This window comes from Phycodurus eques, chromosome 7, assembly GCF_024500275.1.
Source record: "Phycodurus eques isolate BA_2022a chromosome 7, UOR_Pequ_1.1, whole genome shotgun sequence".
Lineage (NCBI taxonomy): Eukaryota > Metazoa > Chordata > Actinopteri > Syngnathiformes > Syngnathidae > Phycodurus > Phycodurus eques.
In genome coordinates this window covers 9,736,079-9,757,993 of record NC_084531.1, presented here as the reverse complement: position 1 = coordinate 9,757,993, position 21,915 = coordinate 9,736,079, and the positions used below count along the sequence as shown (strand labels likewise).

The following is a 21,915-nucleotide window of genomic DNA, read 5'->3' as shown; positions in this document are numbered from 1 at the left end:
CCGTTCCTACGCTGGCGACGTAACCCGAATTTCCGCGTAAATCGAATTTCACCGTTAAAGTCGAAATTTACGGCGAAATACTTTTGTTACGAGTATTGTCTCACGTGATTGTGACAGCAAGCTCAGTGTGTGTGGGCGTGTGCGTCGATGTGTGAGTGAGACGGGACTGCGCAGGCGTCGTCAGGCGAGACTGTGAAGGAGGAAGGAATGTGTACGGTAGCAAGTGTCGTGACGGCGACCGGGGAAGAGTAGCGATTAGCGGAGGACCCGTTGACGTTGAGTGTGCAGAGGAGCTAATAAAGCCATTAAAGCAGCAAATCGGTGCTTCGTGCCTTTATTGTTGCCGCCACCCAGCTCAGCTGTGCAACGAGAGAAGGGAGTTAACCCCTGCGTCTCCCGACCACGGTCAGGTGACCGTAGCGGGAAAGGTTAGCACTTCGTATAAAGAAAATAAAATACATTAAAATAAAAAATTAATTTAAGATGCTGTACTTACCATTACTGCTGAGAGTGTCAAAAAAAAAGGGGGGGGGCGAAAAAGGCAAAGATACTTCCGCCGCACAAACACAGAGAAGCACTATGCACTAGCTAAGCAAAAACACTATGGTGCTGGGACAAAATGGCGGACGAGGCACAGGGCGTCGTAAAGTCGAGCCGTCGTAGGTCGAGTGCGTCGTAACCCAAGGACTTCCTAAATTAGCAAAGCGATGGGAACATGTTTTGATATCATAAATGCTGAGCCAACATAAACTAGCTTAGCTTAACAACATGCAACACGTTATGTGATTTCTTCCTTTTTACTTTTGTACTTTGTGTGCATTTCAGAGTCTGGACATTTATACAGTACTTGTACTTAAGTGCAGAAGTTGAACCAGTACTTCTGCTTTTTTATTTATTTTTCTTACACATGTGTCTGTACTTCTACTTAAGGTCCGTGTGAGTACTTTTGCCACCTCTTGTGTCCCAGTGTCACTATCATACAATGTGTTTGTGTAAAAGTTTTCAATTTTATTCATCATTAATGTACACAATTTGCTGCAAATGAGCAGCAATGGTCGAGAAGGCAAATAAAAAAATGCTTGCAGCTGGGTAGTATACAATTGGTCTGTTGCACACCACACGGTGGAACCTCAAAAACCAAACGTTCCACTTAGAATGGAAATTTCTTTTTATGACGAATAGGCTTCCGACGTCAAAACTCGGAGCTCGGACAACTGTCATGCATGATGAGACATCAGAAACAAGAGCTCAATATTGTGATGAGTTTTTGCTTTGGCTTTTTGAAACACTTATTCCAAAATAGGGACCAGCCCCAACAATGAGAGTTAACAAGAATCATTTAAACTCAAAGTTGTATGACGTAAATGCTCCAATGTCAACAGACAACATACAGTAGTTGTTGTCGCTTGTTTTCAAAGTTGACGTAGAATGTTACATAATGAGCGTGGGTGAGTCAGTAGGTATTATAAATAATAATAATAATAATAATATTTATGTAGGATATGGGGCCCAAGAACGCTTAAGGTGTCACGCTATCATTACGGCTTTGTCATTAAAGTTGTGATTCAACATGCACATGTTTTATTGTTTTTACATCGTAGCAATAATTCTTCTTCTTTAGCCTTGTATGACTTTTAAGAATGTTAAAATGGTCCTTTAAACATTGCCAGTGCAGTTAAGAAAACAAGTTTCCTTCTGGATTTTTTTTTTACTTTTTTATATGTTTTTATATGTTCTTTGTGTTTGTTAATTTTATTAAAACAAATTTACTTGTTTCTTTTATTATTAATGATTTATATTTTCCCTTATTTTCTATGGGACCTTTTTTTTTTCCATAAAATGCAAACAAATCAGATTTCATCTACTTTATGTACTCTATTTACATAGTGCCCCCTAGTGTTCAGACCGAGACCCCATAACTGAAATACCTTGTGTTATAGGCTACATTTAAGTGAAATGTGCTGCAGGAAATAGAAAAATATGCAGTCGGATGTTAAAATGTCAGTAATGGAAAGTTGTTAGTTTAAAGAGTCTTAAACTTATGTCATGTTCAAGAAAATATTTTGTTTTGCATTTTTGAACAATAGTTGATTCAAAAAAATAAAATAAAACACACTTTCAATACAATTGCAAAACATAATGGCATTATCAAGTATTGGGACGTGGTATCAATGAGTACTCAAATGTAAGTACTTGTACTCGTACTCGGTCTGAGAAAAAAAAAAAAAAAAAAAAAAAAAACGATATCTGTGGATCCCTATCGGCAGGCGTCCTGCGTGGAATTGTGTTCAACCGTAGAGATTCCACTGCAGTCTAAAGGCAAGAGTAAAGTAGATACTAAAAAAAAAAACATTTTATGCAGTTTAGTATGTGCCTGTTGTGAGTTTTTTCTTCTTCATTACACAACTACAATGTATTCAGTTCTCATCGCCATCCAAAAATCGCTCATTAAAAAAAATCTTAAATAGGCCATCGTGTGGTTACTTTCCCTATGCAAGGTATGACCGCTCATGCAAACACCGCAGAGTTTTTCCAGTCTGAGTACACCAGGAAGCCGCTGAAGGTGCTGTCTGTCTTAGTGCTGGAGTAGAATCCGTTGTATTCCCCCAGAGCCATCTGAATCCACACCTGGTCCCCAGGGACCACATGGATCAGGGACCCGCCCGACAACGATGCCGGTTTGGGCCAGTTGCCGAAAAACTGGAAATAGGAAGCGACGGCGTGTCCGTTTTTCATCAGGTCAAACTGCAAGCTAGCGCGGTACACGGTGGCATGTACGGCAAAGTAGTACACGCCGGGAACTTTGCACGTGAAGCGGCCCGTCTCCGAGTTGTAGTCGGCCTGTTCGTTAAGAAGGATCTTGTCAAAGACCACCGTGTCGCCCGCGGGGAGGGGTAAGTCGCGCCCTTCCGACACTTTGGCGCTGAAGGCCGATTTGGGTGCCACGGCGCACTGTCCTGCCTCGCCCTTCTGGCCTCTCTCTCCAGGCTCACCTCTGTCTCCCGTCATACCTCGCTCGCCCGTCTCACCTGTGGGGTACGCACATGTAAGTTTTCAAACGCAGAGCACACACACACACACACAGGAAAAAAAGTGCATTATTGGAGGGTCAAAATCATTATGAAGTGCCTGTGGCGTAGTAGTACTGTAATGCATATGGGGCTTGGGAGACAATCAGTAAGTTATTAAAACACATGGTCGCTGTTTTAAATTTTGAAAATGTACTTCTCATTTAAGTGACAGAAATGGACTCTTACTGTACCCCTATTTTGCTACCTGGTACTCCCGTGTCCCCCTTTTCTCCTTTCTCCCCCGGTGCAGAATCCCTTCCGTCCCGTCCGTCTCGCCCGGGCAGACCGGGGCTGCCGTGAACTCCGGGCGAGCCCGGGATGCCGGGATGGCCCGTGCACAGACTGGCAGGGATCTTGTTGTCCTCTAACAGAGTGGAAAGACGCACTTGGAGGACGAGCAGGAAGAGCGGTAAAGGAACCAGCTTGAGCGTTGTCATTGCGGAGCTACTGCACACAGAGAAGAAAGACAGGAGACACCAGCGTTTAGGCTGAGCCACATACTTTATCTGATCCCGACTAGCAAACTGATCAGCCAGCCTACAACTTGCGCTGTGATTCTCACTGTGGTAAGTTCCCTCTGTGGTACGCGAAGAATCAAACTGTGCATAATATTACAGTGGCTTAAACTGTATTTTTAATCCAGTACAGTACATTTGTTCATTATAGTTCGGTTGTATTTAGCTTTGAAGTACAGTTAAATTTAATCTTTTAGATCTGTTTTTTTCCCCAAAACATTTAAGTACAATTTTTATTTGACTTAGGTGTGTGATACATTTCCACTGAATCATTACACAGTACAGTTTTTTATTTTTTTTTATATATAAGTGCAGGGTTAATTTTCAAACTGCATTATGTTACAATGGCTGAAACGTTTTTTAAAATTCAGTACAGTAGCTACATTTCGTACTTGTCAGTCGGAAACCTCCTATGTCCAAATTTGATCAATGTCATATAGTGCTGAAAATAGCTTGAGAACTTTAACAGTACGATGTTTAATAACTGAAAAAAAAAAGTGTCGTTATTTCAGTTTCCATGAAAAATAAAGATTTTGGAGATACAAGGAGCTGTCCGACAGCGACGATTTGTTGAGAATAGTTTAGCTGGATTAGACTTTCAACTACATCACCAGAAATAAACACAACGATCAGAAATAATCCACAAAGTCAGGAAAGTTGCAGTCATACAGCTTTGACATCGTTTATTTTACTAATACTGTTTATCGTATTCTGTAGGACTGGTAATCCTTGTTTTTATATGATCATGCATGACGCTGGTATCCGACTGTGTTTTAATGTATTGCATTCTATTTGGTCTGTCAAAGCACTTTGTAAGCATGTTTGTAGAGGTGCTATATAAATAAAGTTATTATTCTATTTATTACAAATGCTCAGTGGGCCAAATTAAAGACTGACTTACTGTGAGTTCTGCACACCTGAAAAATAGCATTCCAAGCAAAATGATTGATGTTGTGGCACAATGTATCATTGAATAGCTGAGGTATGAATAATAAAACCCATAAAACATCAACTCAACTTGTGCCAGTTTTCAATTGTCATTGTATTACAGTGTAAATCACTTAAAAAGTAATATGCAGAGTTGAGCTGGACATGTAAAATGTTTTTTGGCTGGGTTAAGATGTGGTTGGTGAAGTAACAAGCCACACAAACCAGAAGGAGCAGCACAATGCCCATTGGATTGTAGCAAAAATGTGTCAAAACCTGTTTAATTCTTTACATTGTATTTATTAATGTTATTGCTGTATGTTTTTATGAACTGTAATATTGCACTGAGTGCTGTTTTCCTTATTAAAAAACACATTATAAAAGCTGTTGTTGTTTTTTTTGGGAGGCTGAAACAGATGAATAACCTTTTCATTAATTTCTATGGGGAAGGATGAGTTGAGATACGAGTGTTTTGAGTTACGAGTGTGGTCAGAAGACAAATTAAACCTGTATCTCAATTTACCACTGTATTTTCAAGGTTCTGAATGCGACTCCCCAAAACTCAGTCTGCAGCGCCCCCCTGAAAGTTGGATAAAATTAGCCCGCGGCACCAGTTTCAGCGATTGACACAATATTGAGTGGGCATGTCTACCATAACAGCCATGCATCCATCCATCCATTTTCTGAGCCGCTTCTCCTCACTGGGATCGCGGGCGTGCTCGAGACTATCCCAGCTATCATCGGGCAGGAGGCGGGGTACACCCTGAACTGGTTGCCAAACAATCGCAGGGCACATAGAAGCAAACAACCATTCACACTCACATTCACACCTACGGGCAATTTAGAGTCTTCACTCAACCTATCATGCATGTTTTTGGGATGTGGGAGGAAACCGGAGTGCTCGCAGAAAACCCACGCCGGCACGGAGAGAACATGCAAACTCCACACAGGCGGGGCCGTGATTCGAACTCCGGTCCTCAGAACTGTGAGGCAGATGTGCTAACCAGTCGCACACCGTGCCGCCTGTCCACCATAATATGACACACAAAACAGTCTCAAGGACCCATGTCTAATATGTAACAGAAGGTCGTCGATTTTTGTTTGAAGCAGCCAATTTGGGCAAACTCCAGGGCTCGATGGCCAACTAGGGAATTCGCCCAAATAAGCTATGATCGGAAGCAAACGCATGGCTATTAAATCGCTTTACATTTCTGAAGCCTCCTGATTGAAATCATGAAACCATAACATTGGTTTCTTAGCATATGTTTGTAATGAAAGCTGAATACCAGACAGCTGAATCAGAAACAAGTCACTTCCAAGTGTTAAACGTTTTTTTTTCTGAAGCTGAACTTGTGGATCAGTTTCCTGGCCTCTTTGCATTGTTACTCTTTGGTGACCCTTACAGGTTTTATGGGAGGGGATTCTGTGAAGCTCCAGCTAATGAGACACACACCAGCCGGTTCCTGCATGCAGTGAGCTGATGGGGTGGACAGGAAGAAGCTCAGCAAGCCGCATTGGCGACTTTTATGACTTAGCCATGAAAAGAAACTGGAAAGATGAGGAGGAATTTTGACGACTTATGTCACCTAGGAAATCCCTCAGGATGAAGATGACAAGGAGGAGGAAGCAGCTGCAAGAGCAACATTTTAATAGTTACCTCAATGATAGCGAAATTGGCTGTTTGTAGCATAATGCAAAATGTTCTGATTCTAGTCAAGAAAATAACATGACTTTGAGTTGTTTTGTTTTCTTCTTTGCTTATGTGACTGACCTATTGATGTTATTTTCAATAAAAATAGGGAAACACATTTAGTGTGGATTTAGTTTAAGCAGACTGTTTATTTATTCTTGTGATTTAGATAACAATCAGGCCACATTTTATGACCAAATTATGCAGATATTTAAAGAATTCCAAAGGGTTCATATACTTTTTCCTCCCACACTGTACCTCCCTAAAATGAAAAAAAAAATCATCTTCCAGTACATTCATGCATCAGTTAAACAAAAGTTAACTTACCGATGTCAGCGAGCTTTAGATGTCTCGGAGCTGAGAGGAAATGGTCATGAAATCTAATTCGGCGGTGGTTTGGGTGTTTGGTGTGTCCAGAGTGCGTGGAGGACAGAGAGAAAGACAGAGAGAGAGAGAGGGAGAGAGAGAGAGAGAGAGTGAGAGAGAGTGAGAGGATGAGGGAGAAAGTGAAGAATATATTTGATGTTGGTGTGTCAAGCTCATGCAGAGGGAAGGAGGGATGTGTGGGGAAGATTATGTAATGTTGTCTGGAACAAAACTCGCAGCTGTGCTCACAAAAATGATCATGTGACCATCTGTCATGCTGTGCGAATGTTGACCGCTTCAGTCACTTCACACAAAAAAAGGGTGAGGGTTGAGGGTACAGGGGTAGGGGGAAGGAATCTGGGTGTGGTGTTAGGGTTAGGCATTTAATGTATTATTTTAAGTTAGTATTAGTTTCAAATTAGGGAAGGGTTACAGTCTAGGGCAGGGGTGGGCAAACGCTTTGGCTCAGGGGCCACATTGACTTAAAATTTGACAGGTGGGTCAAGCCAGGACCAGATGCTTATCTATCAAAAATAAACAAAACAAAAAAGGCATTGTAGTGTTCATACTTAGATTTACTTTTAATGGGAACAGGGTAGTTTTGTTGATCACCTTTTTTGACAGTGGTGTTAGTTTTGTTGTGACAATTCTCAGAACACATTTGAGGTTAATCAGTCAGCTGGGATGTGTTCATCACACTAAAAGTCTGTTCACACACATATGTAGAGCCAAACACCACCAGCATCCTCTGTGCCATCATCCGGATTTTTGGAAATTTGTCGGCGCGTAATGAAGCAGGGTGGCACGGTGGACGACTGGTTAGAGCATCAGCCTCACAGTTCTGAGGACCGGGGTTCAATCCCCGGCCCCGCCTGTGTGGAGTTTGCATGTTCTCCCCGTGCCCGCGTGGGTTTTGTCTGGGCACTCCGGTTTCCTCCCACATCCCAAAAACATGCATGAATTGGAGACTCTAAATTGCCCGTAGGTGTGAATGTGAGTGCGAATGGTTGTTTGTTTGTATGTGCCCTGCGATTGGCTGGCAACCGGTTCAGGGTGTACCCCGCCACCTGCCCGATGATAGCTGGGATAGGCTCCAGCACGCCCGCGACCCGAGTGAGGAGAAGCGGCTCAGAAAATGGATGGATGGATGGATAATGAAGCATACAATTCATTCAGTTTGAGAGTTGAACTTCTGTTTTAAGACAGTGTCACATTGGAGATCAATCAGTTCCATCTGCAGTTCCCGTGGCGCTGTTTCAGGATCTTGTGTGACTGAATCTTGGATGGCAATTTGTCAGATAAAGGTGTTTTGCTGAGCCTGCAAGCTTGATTTTAACCGCTGAGCCGTAGCCATCAGTTCCTGCATTCATTGCCTGTTAGCCTAACCAGCATGCTTGGTAGAAACGAGACGGCTGTTGTTATATTCCTCTAAAACCGCAATCGTTTCTTAACAAATTAGACATACAGACTTTGACCGGACTTCAGTAAAGATTTATTTAGTAGCCCATTCTATATTAAACACTCGGCACTCACTGTCGACTTTTCTTTTCTTTGGCCCACTCATGGTTGAAGAAGGCTTCAGAGCAGTAGCAGAGTAAAAACAGAAGAGCCAAAGTCAAGTCAATGTATCACTGTACCTACCGCGAGACCTGGTGGAATCAATCGGCATTACAGGACAAAGTCAAATGAATGTAGTCAAGATTTTGATATGATTTGGGCGATTCTGTACCAATCTTTGGAGGGCCACATTAAAATGATCAACGGGCGGGATGTGGCCCGCGGGCTGCAGTTTGGAATTGGGTTAGGGTTTGAAATTAGGATTAGATTTCCAAATTTGGGTTATGTTTCCGCACTCACTGATGGTGTAGTGGTACACTCGCCTGACTTTGGTGCAGGCAGCGTGGGTTCGGTTCCCACTCAGTGACGGTGTGAATGTGAGTGCGAATGGTTGTCCGTGTCAACATGTGCCCTGCGACTGACTGGCGACCAGTTCAGGGTGCAGTCCGCCTTTCGGCTGGTGTTAAAAATGGATGGATGGATGGGTTACATTTCATATAAAAACTTTGGGTGCAGGGCTTGTTGGGTTGAGCAATTAGGGTTTAGCATAAAGGTTTGGGTTAATGTAGGGTTTCAAATTAGGGTGAGGGTTTCAAGTAAGGGTCAGAGTGTCAATTTCAGGTTTCACAATGTGATTTGGGTTTTAAGATTGGGCTTCAAATTAGGGTTAGGTTTCAAAGTAGGGTTTGGAGTCAGGGTTTAAAGCTCTGGTTAGGGTTTATTGTTAGAATATGGTTTAGTTTTAGACATTGGGTTTCGGGTTAGATTTTTATTGTAGGGTTTCACGTTTGGGTTAGGTCTTAGGGGGACAGGGTTTGGGTAGCGGGTAGGTTAGGATTATAATGTAGGGTTTCAACTATTTGGGGTGACCTCGGGTTTCAAATTGAGTCAGGGTAGGGTTAGGGTAAATTAAGGTTGGGGTTTCAGGCCATGATTAAGTTTCAGTCAAGAGTTTTAGATTGGGTACAACTAGTACCCAATCTTTGGTGAAGCACTGAACCATTTGGGCCACGTGATTGAAAAATAGGTTCCTTACATGAAGCATCAGCAACAGTGACCTCTCCTGGTGAAAAGCAAGCCTGCATTGGATTTTAAACATCTTTGCTTTGAAAATTCATTGATACGCGCGCGCGCGCGCGCACACACACACACACACACACACACACACACATCATGTTCCATTTACAAATAAATATTGGCAATTGTGCGTATTGTGTTATTGACGATAGAGTTTTGGGAGGGCGGGGTGGGGTCATACTTTGAGTGTGCTTGTGGGACTATGTCAGGGGATGATGACTCAAAGATTTGTATTGAGGTACGTTATTTTTTTCAACACTTTGGCTCTTTTTGCTCACAACCTCTTCAAATTAAAAAAAAAAAAAACACTCGCTCACAAGGAACAGCTGATGCTGGCGTGCATTGAAAAGGTTTGCTACTTGGAACAGATGAGATTAATGATTGGGGTGATCCAAACCAAATATATATATATATATATATATATATATATATATATATATATCCCCAAAAAAGCCAAGGTTTGTTATGGCAATCGAACCTAAGACCCTAAATTTGCAAGACCAACATTTCTATCGATTGTGCTAACTGGGGATCAGACAAACATCTGCTATGACAAAATGCAGTAGAAAAGGTACATATAAAATTGGGATTAGGTTATAGGATTTCCAATTAATTGTTTTCTAGAACATACTACTCCCGAGAAGACAATTGACAATTCTGAGCCACAGAAAACAGTGTTCACAGGCCCGAGATGAAAGGAATCGGGGCCCCGAGTTGTAACATGGAGTCGATGTGGTGTGAGTGGACTCATGATTGTTCTCTGTGGTTTACGGGAACGTGCTGATACGGGATAATGGTGGTAGCGGTGGTTTTTCCTCTGAACCAGCTATGAGTCAAGACATGTTTTCAATCTGCAGAACCCGAATCAGCACATTGTGCTTCCGGATCGCCCCGCTGACATGTTTTACTGTTAAGGAAGCAAACATGACAAACACTTCTAGTGAATGCATGCGTGGTGGCTGAGTGTGGATAAGCCAGCACAGATGGAGGGGGGAAAGAAAACTAACGAAGCAAAGGAGTGTTTAACTGTGCACTTTTGTCTGTAAATGTGCAACAGATGTTCATTTAGGGTGTTTAAAAAAAAAAAAAAAAAAAAAAAACTCCAGGCCAATTCAGCTGAAAACGTTTGCATATACAACAATAGTTGGGATTTACATTAGCATTTGGCTCACATGTCTGAAAAGGAAGCCGGCATATGGCGATCGTGTTTAGTTTTGTTCCATGTTTTCCTGTATTCCATGTTTGTCGTGTGCTCATTTAGTTATTGTGTCCACCTGTTGTCGTCAACCTTCTACCTTGTGTTGACCAATCAGCTTTCTCCAGCCACTCGTGTCTTGTGCGGGGGCCTCATGTACAAAAGGTGCATACGCACAAAAACGTGGCGTCCGTTCTTTGTCACGGCAAAGTTCAGATGTATCAAGAGTGACATGACCGTGGAAATGTGCGGTGCCTCACGCCAACTGCATGGCTGGCGTACGCACGTTTCTGCAGCTTTTGCTGCTTTGGCGACACTTAGAAGTGATGCTGGGAAACTGTTCTCATAAATCTGCACACCAGAGACACATGAACAATTAGCACTGATGAACAATTCATGCCCGGCAACATTTGATTTCAACAATGGAATTGAGCCAAGGACATTTATCTATATTTCTGTCAATATGTGGTGCTGTGTGTACATTCATGTGGAAAAAAAATGAACAAATAATTTTAGCAAATGGCTGCAATATAAAAAAAAGTGAAATATTTAAGGGGGTCTGAATACTTTTCGTACCCACTGTGTGTGTATATATATATATATATATAAACATATATAAACAACCATTAGTACTCACATTCACACCAACTCGAAATTGCCAGAGTACCTGCCATGCATGTTTTTGTGATGTGGGAGGAAACCGGACATTTATGGTGACAGCGGAAGTAGAACATCTCAACTTTATTTTGGGTAAATCAGAGGTACTTTAAATCGTGGCAGGTGTGTGCTGACTCATTTAACGTGCTTGAATGTGTGTGTTAATTCTGAACACAGCCACATCCCCAGTTGTAAGTGGGTGTGGTGTGTATTGTTTTATACTTCTGCTCTCAAAATGATTTTTTTTCAACTGAATTGTACAGGTTAAAGGTGACACAAATGGTTAATATAGTTTGAAAAGATTTGAGTCATAATTTGATAGTAAATTGTGAAGATGTATGCAAGGGTTAAACGGTCATCTCATTAATCTTCAAACAATGAGACAAAAAAAGCTTTGTTGGAGACATGTTTATTATTTAAACTATCACTTAAATAAAAAAGGTGCATAGAAAATAAACATGATTAGAAACTTTTCTTTTTACACATTATGTACAACTTTGTTTCCTCATTATTACATTCAACCGAGTAAAGTTTTGTGGTTTATTTTCTTTTTCACGGTGGTGGTTTTCCTTCATTGCTGGGAGAGAACACTGTTATGAATACCGTATATTACGATGGTGGTGGTGGTGACAGGATTATCGATGACAAAACACATATCGAAGGCATTCAAAGAAAGAGCCTGTTCATGTTTTTTTTCGTTCCCCACATCCCGTCATCCGCTCCTACGGCGACACCACATTTCATTCAACAAGGCTGATGAGTTCAATACCAGAAACACACGCGCGCACACACACACACACACACACACACATACGCACAAAATACACGGACTTGTTCAACCTCTCTAAAAAGTAACAACTCCTTTATGGATGTTGCACAAAATAAATAAATTAAATGTTCAGCATTATGACTGTATTTATAAAAAAAAAAAAAAAAAAAAAAAAAACAGTACATAAGTATAACCAAAGCTTCGGAGGACATGAAAACTGTCATTTTGGTGGGATATTAAAAAAATAACAAATAAAAAAAGTCCAAATCAACAAATCAAGCTTTAAAATTATTACCACATCAAGCAAAAGTCCCTGTTTGAACATACACTGGGGGGGAAGAAATGACCAAGAAATTCACAAGCACATGAATACACTTACACGTCACATAAAATTGCTCCTTTTCCGGGAAAAAAAAACAAAAAAAAACAAACAAAAAAAAAACTGCGACGCTCCTTTCGTGGCCAAGTTGCATTCGCAGGCACAGCAAAAACTGGTACTGGATATCCATTATACGAAAAAAGAAATTATGCACGTTAGTTTCATCTGATATTACTGTAACACAAAAACCATTATAGAGTACATTGAAACGTTGCTAGTATAAATCGGTTGTTTTTGCTACTGAAACTAAGTTTGTCTGTCCATTCCATATATTGTATAGATACTAACGTACAAGACTATGCATGTGTTTGCGTATAATATTGTCATGTATTTATACTATAATTACAGACAGAGAGTGGTCAGGGCCACTGGTGTGACCCCAGCCGCTAAGAGGAAATGAAGTCCAAGGAGTCCACAGACTGAGAGTTGTAGACAGAGCCCTTGAGATCGGCGGACATGTTTGCGCCGACGCTCGTGTGTGTGTAGCCGTGCACGCCACAGGCCCTCAGGTCTGTCAGCACGGCAATGGAAAAGAAATCCACGCTCATAATTCAGGTAACGTGGAGGAAGGAGTTTACATTCATTGTAGCAGCACAATCCAGCCAGTCTGCCCACCCCGGTGTACAAGAGTGGGGCCCGTTTATGCACGCCACACCATCAGGGTAGGAGTTTAGGCCCACTTCACTTTGGTGCCCGCTGACAGTCAAGTGCACTTGGTAAGGGCCTCCCAGGTCCCACCACTCAGGGCTCACTCTCAATCAAGCTTGACGTGTGGGTGTGAGGATTTTCACGATACAGATGGGCAGCGTGGGTGTCACTGCTAATGATGTCAACATGAATGGCAGGAAAAAAAATATTTTTTAAAGTCTAAACACAGGCTGTTCACAGATCACATGACAAAGTGGTGCTTTTACAGGTATACTAAGGAGGATTAGTGCTACACTGAAAAAAAAGACACAAAATTCTACGAGAATAAAGTCGTATACATCGTTAGCCTAATAACTTATTTGCATATATCGTATTTCAACGTTTTCGGAAAACAGAAACAACTATTTTTAGCTAGCACATTGGTATTTTTTTATTGATATTGTTAGCCTAACAACATAATTGCCAAAGTCATTTTTCATCTAGCCAAATAACATAATTACCAGTCATTGTTTACTTACTGTCACAATATAAAAAAATAAATAAATAATGTGATTGATAAAAATTGTTTCTCATTGTTTTTCCAAAGATGTTCAAATATGACTCAGGAAATTATGCTATACTAACAATATTCAAGAAAAACGTAGCATATTTTTAAGATGAAAGTCGCAATATTCGAAGAATAAAGAATATATTTGAGAAAAAATGTTGCACGGTTTTGAAATTAATGTTAGAAGGTTAAGAAAATAAAGTTGCATATTTTTGAGAAACAAGTTGTATATTTCTTCATTAAAGTCTGAAAGAATTAAGTCATATTTTCAAGATCAAAAGTGGAAACAATATGAGAAGTTGTATATTTTCAAGATTAAAGTCAGAATATTACGAGAATAAAGTAGTATATTTTCAAAACAAGTTGTACATTTTTTCAAATTAAAGTCCGAATACTATGATACTATGGTTTTATATTTAAGAAAAGTTATACTTTTGAGGTAAAAAGCTGTATATTTAGATAAAATCCCCCCAAAAAGTTTTCAAGAAAAAAGTTTTTTTAACATTAAAGTCATGGTATTATGAGATTAAGGTTGCATATTTTCAAGACAAAAAGTAGTATATCTTTCAAGAATGAAGTCGTAATATTATTAGAATAAAGTTGCACATCTAAGGTAAAAAAAATAATAACCTTACATATTGCGAAAAAGGTTGTACATTTTTGAAATTATCTCATAACATGATATTATTCTTACAACTGTGACTTTATGTTTGGAACTTTTTTACTAGTCATGTTCTAACTTTTGATAACAGTGAACTTACTCTCTGAACATTGCACCCTTTTCTTGTAATATTACGACTTTGTCATAACATGACGATTTTATTATAACCGACTATTTTCAGAAGAGTTTGACTTTAATCTCTGAACTTTACAACATTTTTCTCATGATATGACTTTTTTGATGACATTACATGTATTCTCTTAACATTTGAACATTTTCTCGTAGTATTAAGGCTGCAGTGTGTAGCTTCTGTCACTGCCTTGGCTGGAATTTTGCATTACAACAACATAGCTATGCTAAGCCCCTGCCTCCCCACCGTGTGATTCTCCAATCTTTTTTTTCCTGTTTTGAAGGATGGCTGGTGGGGAAAAAGATGGATTCTTTAATTATTGTATGATTATTTTATGCTACAGAAATGCAAAATAATATGCTTAGGTAGCTTTTTACATACAGTAGGCATGGGACATTGCCAGGCTAAATGTAAGTAAATGTAGATAACATAATTTCTGCTCTTTTTGGTGTGGGAATATCACCGGTCGACATGAACTATAAAAGATAAAATATTGAAAAATATAGCAAGATGATAAGAGGAGCTGATAGACTTAATCAGTATTGTGTCACCTCCTCTAGTAGTGGCTTGGATCAAAATGACTTTTTTTTTAAACAAAAAAAGTTACTGTAGCTTCAATTCTGATTTTATAACATTATGACTTAAACTTTAAAGCTTTAAGACTTTCTTTCTTTTTCAGTATAGCTCTAATCCTTCTTTGTACTGTGGGTGTGCGGAGCATCAAAATAAAGGCACCTCCCTATGAAAAAAAGTTAAGTCAAATTTTTGTTGATGTGTACTGATTGATATGACTGTCTGGTTCCTACTTTTCTTCTCTGAGAGTTTTTGATGTGGTGAGGAGACAATAAGGCTGGAGAGAGGAGATATCAGATAAGGATCAACCATCTCAACTCTCCCAAGTGCATAACAATAATAGTTCACGAGCCACATTGTCAACTCTTATTATCTCGACAACGACAGGAAAAAAAAAAATTAGCTTTGACCAAAAGGCCCAGGTGGAGAGCTGCTGGTGGACTGAAGCCAAGTGGACCAAGCCGTAGACCAGCATCAGTCTTTGGAATCAAACAAAACATTCAGACTAACAAAATCATAATAATAATTAAAAAAAAATAATACAGAAACAAAATTTTATAAAGGCAGCGGCGTAAAAAACATAGAGAGCGCTTTAGTGTTGGTAAACCTCTATTTCCTAAAAAAAATGGCATTAAAATAAATATGACTTTTTAAAAAAATATAAATACCATCATTAAGTGCTATTCACTCATCAGTGCTTTTTAAGTCTTTTTTGTTGTTGTAGAAAAATATACATTATTTACATATTTTAAACCGTGATAGTTGCCTTTCTTGATAAAAAAAAAAAAAGACAAAAAAAGAGACAAGACTTTAAAAGACTCAGAACATGTAACAACATTTCCATAATAATAATAATAATAATAATGGTAATCACCAGAGGCGATGTGAAAATATCAATTCAAAGGCGCTATGTTTGTTTGGTTCTCTTTGCTGCTGTCATTTGGAACGATGAATCTAAACAGATTCATCAAAAACAAAAAACGAGATGAGAATGACGGCACATTTTGTTAAAAAAATAAAATTAAATTAAATTAAAAATCCACGGTTATCCGTGGATCACAACAACAAAATGAGAACCCCCCCCAAAAAAGATAAATACATCTACTAAAGCACGTCAGTAGAGTCTCAGGGGCCTGTGACTGTCAGTCCACCAGAATCTCAAGCTGCCTTTTTCCCCCACGTTATCTCAAGAGGCCAGTCAATAACACAACGCTCCAATGGTCAAATCAAGTGCACGGGTATGACGAATAACCTTTTTCCCCCCTCATTTATATCGCTCTCAGGTCAGCAGGTTTGTACCCTTAGCGAGGTCAAGTCACCATGGCTCTGAAGGCATCAGGGCACATTCACACGGGCGAAATGTGCAGAACAACAGTGGGAGCAAATACTAATCCAAACAAATTTCTTGTTCCTTCAACAAATTGCACTTTGGTGTTAAATGGAACCTTTGATTTTTTTTTTTCTTTTAAACATCTTGTAAATCAAACTGATGGAGGATGGGCCAATGTAAAAATAAGTATTTTTAGCAGCTTATCCAAATTTCAGTAAAACTGATGAAGCTTGATGGTAAAGGAGGCACGATGTATTTAAATTTTTACTTATGGCCCCTCCTCCTCTGCATATTCAGTCCGAGCGAGAGCAGACTTAGGTTAAGAAGTTGCCATGAACTTGTCAGTTGAGGAACTTGCGGCACTTCTTGGCGCCGCAATTGCAGGGAAGCTTGTTGCCGGTGTCCTCCACGGGGAACTTGTAGTCGTATGTGAGCTCCTCACCGCGGTGGATGCGGCGGGTGGCGAGGATAACGATGTGCTTGAGGCCGTCGGCCGTGATCACCCGCGAGTAGCAGTTGGGCTCGCACGAGTGGTTGATGAAGCGCGCCGCGTTGCCATGCACGGTGGCGTCCACCACCTCGTAGTCGTCGATGCGGAACATGTAACAGCCGATCCCCTTGGGTGAGAGCCCAGATGGAAGTTCAGTGACCGACACGCTAAAGCTGTGTTGTCTAAACTTGTTTGCCGATGTGTGATGTCATGTCAGTTTTGGCTAGCGTGTTATTTAGTTAGTGTAGTTATAATCAATGGATTTGTTTTTTTTTTTTTAAATAAAGGCCTTTGCATCCTTCGATTTTTCTGTATTCGGCCATTGGAAGAACATGTCTCTATGCTAAAGTTATTTGCCTCAGCAAGTGTGTTTCTTGTACTCACCTTCCCGTCGTAGTATTTCTCCCGCTTGTCTGTGAGGACAGAGCGGATCACGGTCCCAGAATACTCAATGACCATCTCTCCTGCATCAATGGTTTTCTTGCAGAACAGGCCTCGGCCATGTATGGCGGATCTGTAAAACAGTTAACAGATCACATTACAGTCTGACTATCGAGACTTATGTATTGGATTGCTATTATCTTTTGACACTACATGAATCAAGGTTAAAACAGAACTTTGTATGCTTCGCACCAAAAACGTTCAAAGGCTTTAAAGCGTTTTTATTGTTTGCCAACAATTAGTTGGGTCACTCGAGTGCTTGCCACCCATTAAGTGTAAAATTAAACAACTGTAAATCTCATCTCTTTCTGAAAATATGTCTGAGCAAATCAGTCTGTCTTCCTTTTTTTTTTTTTTGCCTGTGCAGTTCCTGCACTCATTAAATAAAACACTGTACATGCACAAAATCTAATTATTTATACCAGATTTTTTTTACCTGTAGACTCCTATCGTTTGCTTGGAGTTAGCCTTGAGGTTTTTGAATCGCATAGCAAGCGGCAGTTCCATCGACGCACGTCTGCAGTCATTGCAAGGAGACAACAATTGAACAATTTGAATTATTTCTTCCAAAATAACGCATCTATTTTGTGTGCTGTCTGACTGACCTGGCAGACCTGAGGTGTGCTTCTTCCTCATCCTCTCCCTGTGGCCTATACTCAGGAGGCTGGCGGTGTTTTGAGGCCAAGAAATTGAAAATATCGAAAACAGACCTCCTAGGGAGCAGATTGGTCGAACAAAACAAGCAATTTAGACATGCTGTTTGTTTGTAATAGTACCTGTGATAAGAAAGTATGGATGTGTGGGTCACATCCAAACCTGTGGTGGACCTCTGCCCGAGCCGACCCATGCGGGTTGATGTGGAGCTCTTCGGTTTCCTTGGGTTTGTGGAAACGGAAGTGGTAGCTCCGACAGTGTCTGGTGTCGTACAGCTGCTCTAACAGGAACACCACAGCCTCATTGACCACTCCCAGCATTCTCAGTCCATTCACCCCTGTGAAAGTGACAAGGAAAACCAACAATCAATTTAAAATTGTTAAGTGTTAAATTATTTTAGCAAACTGAATTTACATATTTGCATTACACTAATGTTTTTCCAGGACAATTGAGCTAAATTTGATTCTCCTAATTAACCTGTGGATAATTAGGGGTGTGTAAGTAGTGATTTTTCTCCTCCCCTACTACTAGAAAATGGAAAAGACACTGTTAAATGTTTGCAAACACTTTATCATTATGTGTGTCATCAACACCGAGTTTGGCCAAGCCATGGACTCTCTGATTGTGAAATGAAACGGAACGATACCATTTTCATCCTCCTTGATCTGACTACAGTATTTGATACCATTTCCTACACTATCCTGAACAGACTTCACCACATCGGCATTACACACACACACACACACACACCACTCCAGTGGTTCAGTTCTTACCTGTACAGCCACACCCACTTTGTTCAAATGAAATTATTCAAATCCCATCCGTCCCGCATTTCTTCTGATGTTCCCCATGGCTCTGTCTTGGGCCCCCTCCTCTTTATCACCTACATCAAACCTCTTGGCAATATTTTCCATAAATTCACTTTACACTTTCACTGTTACGTGGCTGACACCCAGCTCTACCTTTACACCAAACCCACCACCACTCTTCCTCCATTAATGACTGGTTCTCTGAAATCAAAGACTGGTTCTCAGCCAACTTTCTACAACTCAACAGTGATAAAACTGAAATCTTACTCATAGGCACCAACTCCATTCTAGCCAAAATTGACAGTTTTTCCATTATACTTGATTCTTCTTTTTCACCCTCCCCTCAGGTTAAGAGTCTGGATGTCATCCTCGACTACACACTTTCCTTCCAAGCATACATAAGCATAACCCGGTCTGCATACTTTCACTTACGCAACATATTGCCTCTGTCCATCTCTCACCCACCACACTGTGGCTGCCCTTGTTCATAGCCTCGTCACTTCCTGCCTGGATCATTCCAACTCTCTCCTGTTTGGTCTCCCCCACAAGTCACCAAAGGTAAAACACATGTGCAAGTCTCAAGTCATAACCTTCAAGTCTCTAGCAAGTCCCAAGTCACTGTGGGAAAAAAATCAAGTTGAGTCGCCACTAAAGTCATTACTTGGTTTAAGCAAGTTGCAATTCAAGTATTTCGGCTGGTCCTTCATGTTTTCTTTAAAGAATTGTACCCATCTTACAAATTTTGCCTGGGTAATGAAATATATGAGCACAACTGTGTGTTTTCAAATTTACTAAATAAAGGTAGGGCTGTGAATTTCAAAATAAGAGCAAGTAAATGAAAAAAGTATTACGTGTTCAAGTGCTTAACTTCAGAATAATTGAAAAAAAAAAACCTAACAAAATACAGATCATACTTCATCTTTTGATCACATCACTAGAAGCAAAATCATGCATTGTAAAAATGCATTATTCATAGGTAGAAGGATTTTCTAGAATTTTGAGGTCAACTTTGGGAGTGCGCATTATACACGAGAAATTAGGGTATCTGTTCCGTTTCATTTCTGCCGCTGCCAACGGTACTTGTTTATTTTGCCTGATGTTATAGATGCATTCAGTAATAACAGAGTAAAGTTATATGCATATGTATTTTACTATTTTTCACTGCTAACTCAGTGTCCGGTGGCGATGGTTTGTTTACAACAGCTGCTGCTGCTAGAGTGGGCTGATCAAGGTACGCAGTCAGCGCCACCTGTCTTTTGCGTCTTTTTGCTCGGCTTTCGCATCTCACGCGGCCGTTTAGGCTCTTTGTGAGGAAAGATAGTCGGCACTGCATTGGATTTAAGCCTTCGTTTATACCGAGACACACCGGTGAGCTCTCCCATGAGCTGGGGACGATCAAAGGCTTCGAACAACCGCGGATCTTTCGGCAGCTCCACATCCTCCCACCGTTTCCTCAACTTGATCATTTTGGGAAAGCTATGAATGCTTACTTCTTTTTTTGCATTCCGTCCTGATTGGAAATTGCATCCCAAAGCGGTGCAGTATGGCATTTTTAACAATTTTCGCTGACGATAAGTTGTTCGCAAGTGGCTAGCTTAGCTCCGCAGAGAGCAGCAACATAACAATTTTACAACAGCCGTTCTACGTCATCATTTCCAGAATTCTTTGCGCACGCTAAAGATGGCGGTGACAGTGTATCAAATTATGGTCTAAACAAAATAGTAAATCGTTTTTTTAACTTATAGGAATAATTTATGAATATATACCACTGTATTTCAGTAGTAGAGGTCAGTAGTTAGTAAAATTAAATGTATTTGTCATTTCAATCAGCCTTTACTTTAAGGTTCCTAAGAGCACAGTTGCCTCCATAATCCTTAAATGGAAGACGTTTGGGATGACCAGAACCCTTCCTAGAGCTGGCCGTCTGGCCAAACTGAGCAATTGGGGGAAAAGAGCCTTGGTGAGAGAGGTAAAGAACAACCCAAAGATCACTGTGGCTGAGCTCCCGAGATGCAGTCGGGAGATGGGAGAAAGTTCTAAAAAGTCAGCCATCACTGCAGCCCTCCACCAGTCGGGGCTTTATGGAAGAGTGGTCCGACAGAAGCCTCTCCTCAGTGGAAGACACATGAAAGGCCACATGGAGTTTGCTAAAAAAAAAAAACAACTGAAGTACTCCAAGATGGTGATGAATATAGATTCTCTGGTCTGATAAGACCAAGATCGAACTTCTTGGCCTTTATTCTAAGCAGTATGTGTGGAGAAAACCAGGCACTGCTCATCACCTGTCCAATACAGTCCCAACAGTGAAGCATGGTGGTGGCATGCTGTGGGGGTGTTTTTCAGCTGCAGGGAGAGGACGACTGGTTGCAATCCAAGAAAAGATGAATGCGGCCAAGTACAGGGATATCCTGGACGAAAATGGGATATCCTGGACGGAATGGCAGAGGATCCCCAAATCCAGGTGGAAAAACGTGTTGCATCATTCCCAAAAAGACTCATGGCTGTGTTAGCTCAAAAGGCTGCTTCTACTAAATACCGAGCAAAGGGTCTGAATACTTACGGCTGTGTGATATTTCAGTTTTTCTTTTTTAATAAATCTGCATAAATTTCAAATATTTCATTTTTTTCTGTCAATATGGGGTGCTGTGTGTACATAAATGAACTTAAATGATTTTAGCAATACTTTCCATACCCACTGTAAAATTAATTATTATTATTAGGAAGTGACCTGAAGCGCGCATGTTGCCAGGCACAAAAAAAGAAGCAACTAGTTGTGCTGAGTGTTTGTATAACGTGTCTCATACGTCATCACAATAAAATAAAAAAGATAAAAGAAAAGTTATCCTAGCCTCTTCCATTACTTCAACTACCACTACAACTACTACTTCTTTAGTAAACCACACACTATAAAAACAGTAAGACCACATTTCCTGAGTTTATTTCTCTTCATGTGTAAAATCTCTCGCATTTAGATCACATCATTTAAGATGTTAATATCTGAATGTGTATAACCAACTTTAGATCAAAGTTGTGCTTTACCTTCAAAGGACACCTTTTGTAGTTTAGCATGAGAGCGAGCTTCCTGCACTTTATCAGTTAGGGACTTCCAGGCATCTGAGAAACAAACAATTAGTACATGATGGTTAAGTGTGTACAGTGAACCCTGTTTATTACAGTGGGTATCTTTCAGATCCACCCACAATGGCTAAAAATCTGGATTACAGAGAGACCATACAAAATGTATTATTTAATAAAACACATTTTAAACATCAATGTACTTTAACAAAAAACAAAAAAAACATTGAAAATGCTGAATGAATTGTAGTGCCTGCGTACAGGCATGTGGCAAAGGCAGGGACTGGTGCGGTGGCGGTGAGTCTGCATGTGAGTGTCTGGGTGTGAGCTGTGGCTGACAGCTACTTCTGCCTG

The 21,915-nt window shown here is 40.4% G+C and overlaps 2 protein-coding genes across 6 annotated transcripts in view; both read right to left on the bottom strand.

Annotated features, from left to right (window-relative positions):
- Nucleotides 1-1,022: 1,022 nt before the first annotated feature.
- On the bottom strand, nucleotides 1,023-6,736 carry c1qtnf5 (C1q and TNF related 5). 2 transcript variants are annotated; one of them, XM_061681648.1, is made up of 3 exons: nucleotides 6,531-6,736; nucleotides 3,277-3,518; nucleotides 1,023-3,029 (listed from the first exon to the last, which is right to left on the bottom strand). In XM_061681648.1, exons 2-3 carry the CDS (start codon nucleotides 3,506-3,508, stop codon nucleotides 2,509-2,511), a joined length of 753 nt encoding a protein of 250 aa, XP_061537632.1. In that variant the 5' UTR covers nucleotides 3,509-3,518; nucleotides 6,531-6,736; the 3' UTR covers nucleotides 1,023-2,508. The 2 variants fall into 2 exon arrangements, with proteins under 2 accessions (XP_061537632.1, XP_061537633.1); XM_061681649.1 differs by having other exon boundaries at nucleotides 3,277-3,515.
- A 4,721-nt stretch (nucleotides 6,737-11,457) lies between these two features.
- The window catches only part of kmt2a (lysine (K)-specific methyltransferase 2A), a 74,790-nt gene continuing 64,332 nt past the window's right edge, over nucleotides 11,458-21,915 (bottom strand). For all 4 annotated transcript variants that reach the window (XM_061682634.1, XM_061682636.1, XM_061682635.1 and 1 more), the window contains 6 exons: nucleotides 21,526-21,600; nucleotides 17,840-18,014; nucleotides 17,629-17,736; nucleotides 17,460-17,540; nucleotides 16,967-17,096; nucleotides 11,458-16,709 (listed from right to left, as the gene is read on the bottom strand). In XM_061682634.1, the coding sequence (XP_061538618.1) occupies nucleotides 16,434-16,709; nucleotides 16,967-17,096; nucleotides 17,460-17,540; nucleotides 17,629-17,736; nucleotides 17,840-18,014; nucleotides 21,526-21,600 (845 nt within the window). In that variant the 3' untranslated portion in view covers nucleotides 11,458-16,433. The remainder of the gene's footprint in view (nucleotides 16,710-16,966; nucleotides 17,097-17,459; nucleotides 17,541-17,628; nucleotides 17,737-17,839; nucleotides 18,015-21,525; nucleotides 21,601-21,915) is intronic.

Bases quoted from the DNA above. Each gene is read 5' to 3' on its own strand.
- c1qtnf5 (XM_061681648.1), bottom strand. From the start codon at position 3,508: ATGACAACGCTCAAGCTGGTTCCTTTACCGCTCTTCCTGCTCGTCCTC. The intron at 3,030-3,276 runs GTAGCAAAATAG...CGTACCCCACAG, and splicing joins GGGGGACACGGGAGTACCAG to GTGAGACGGGCGAGCGAGGT.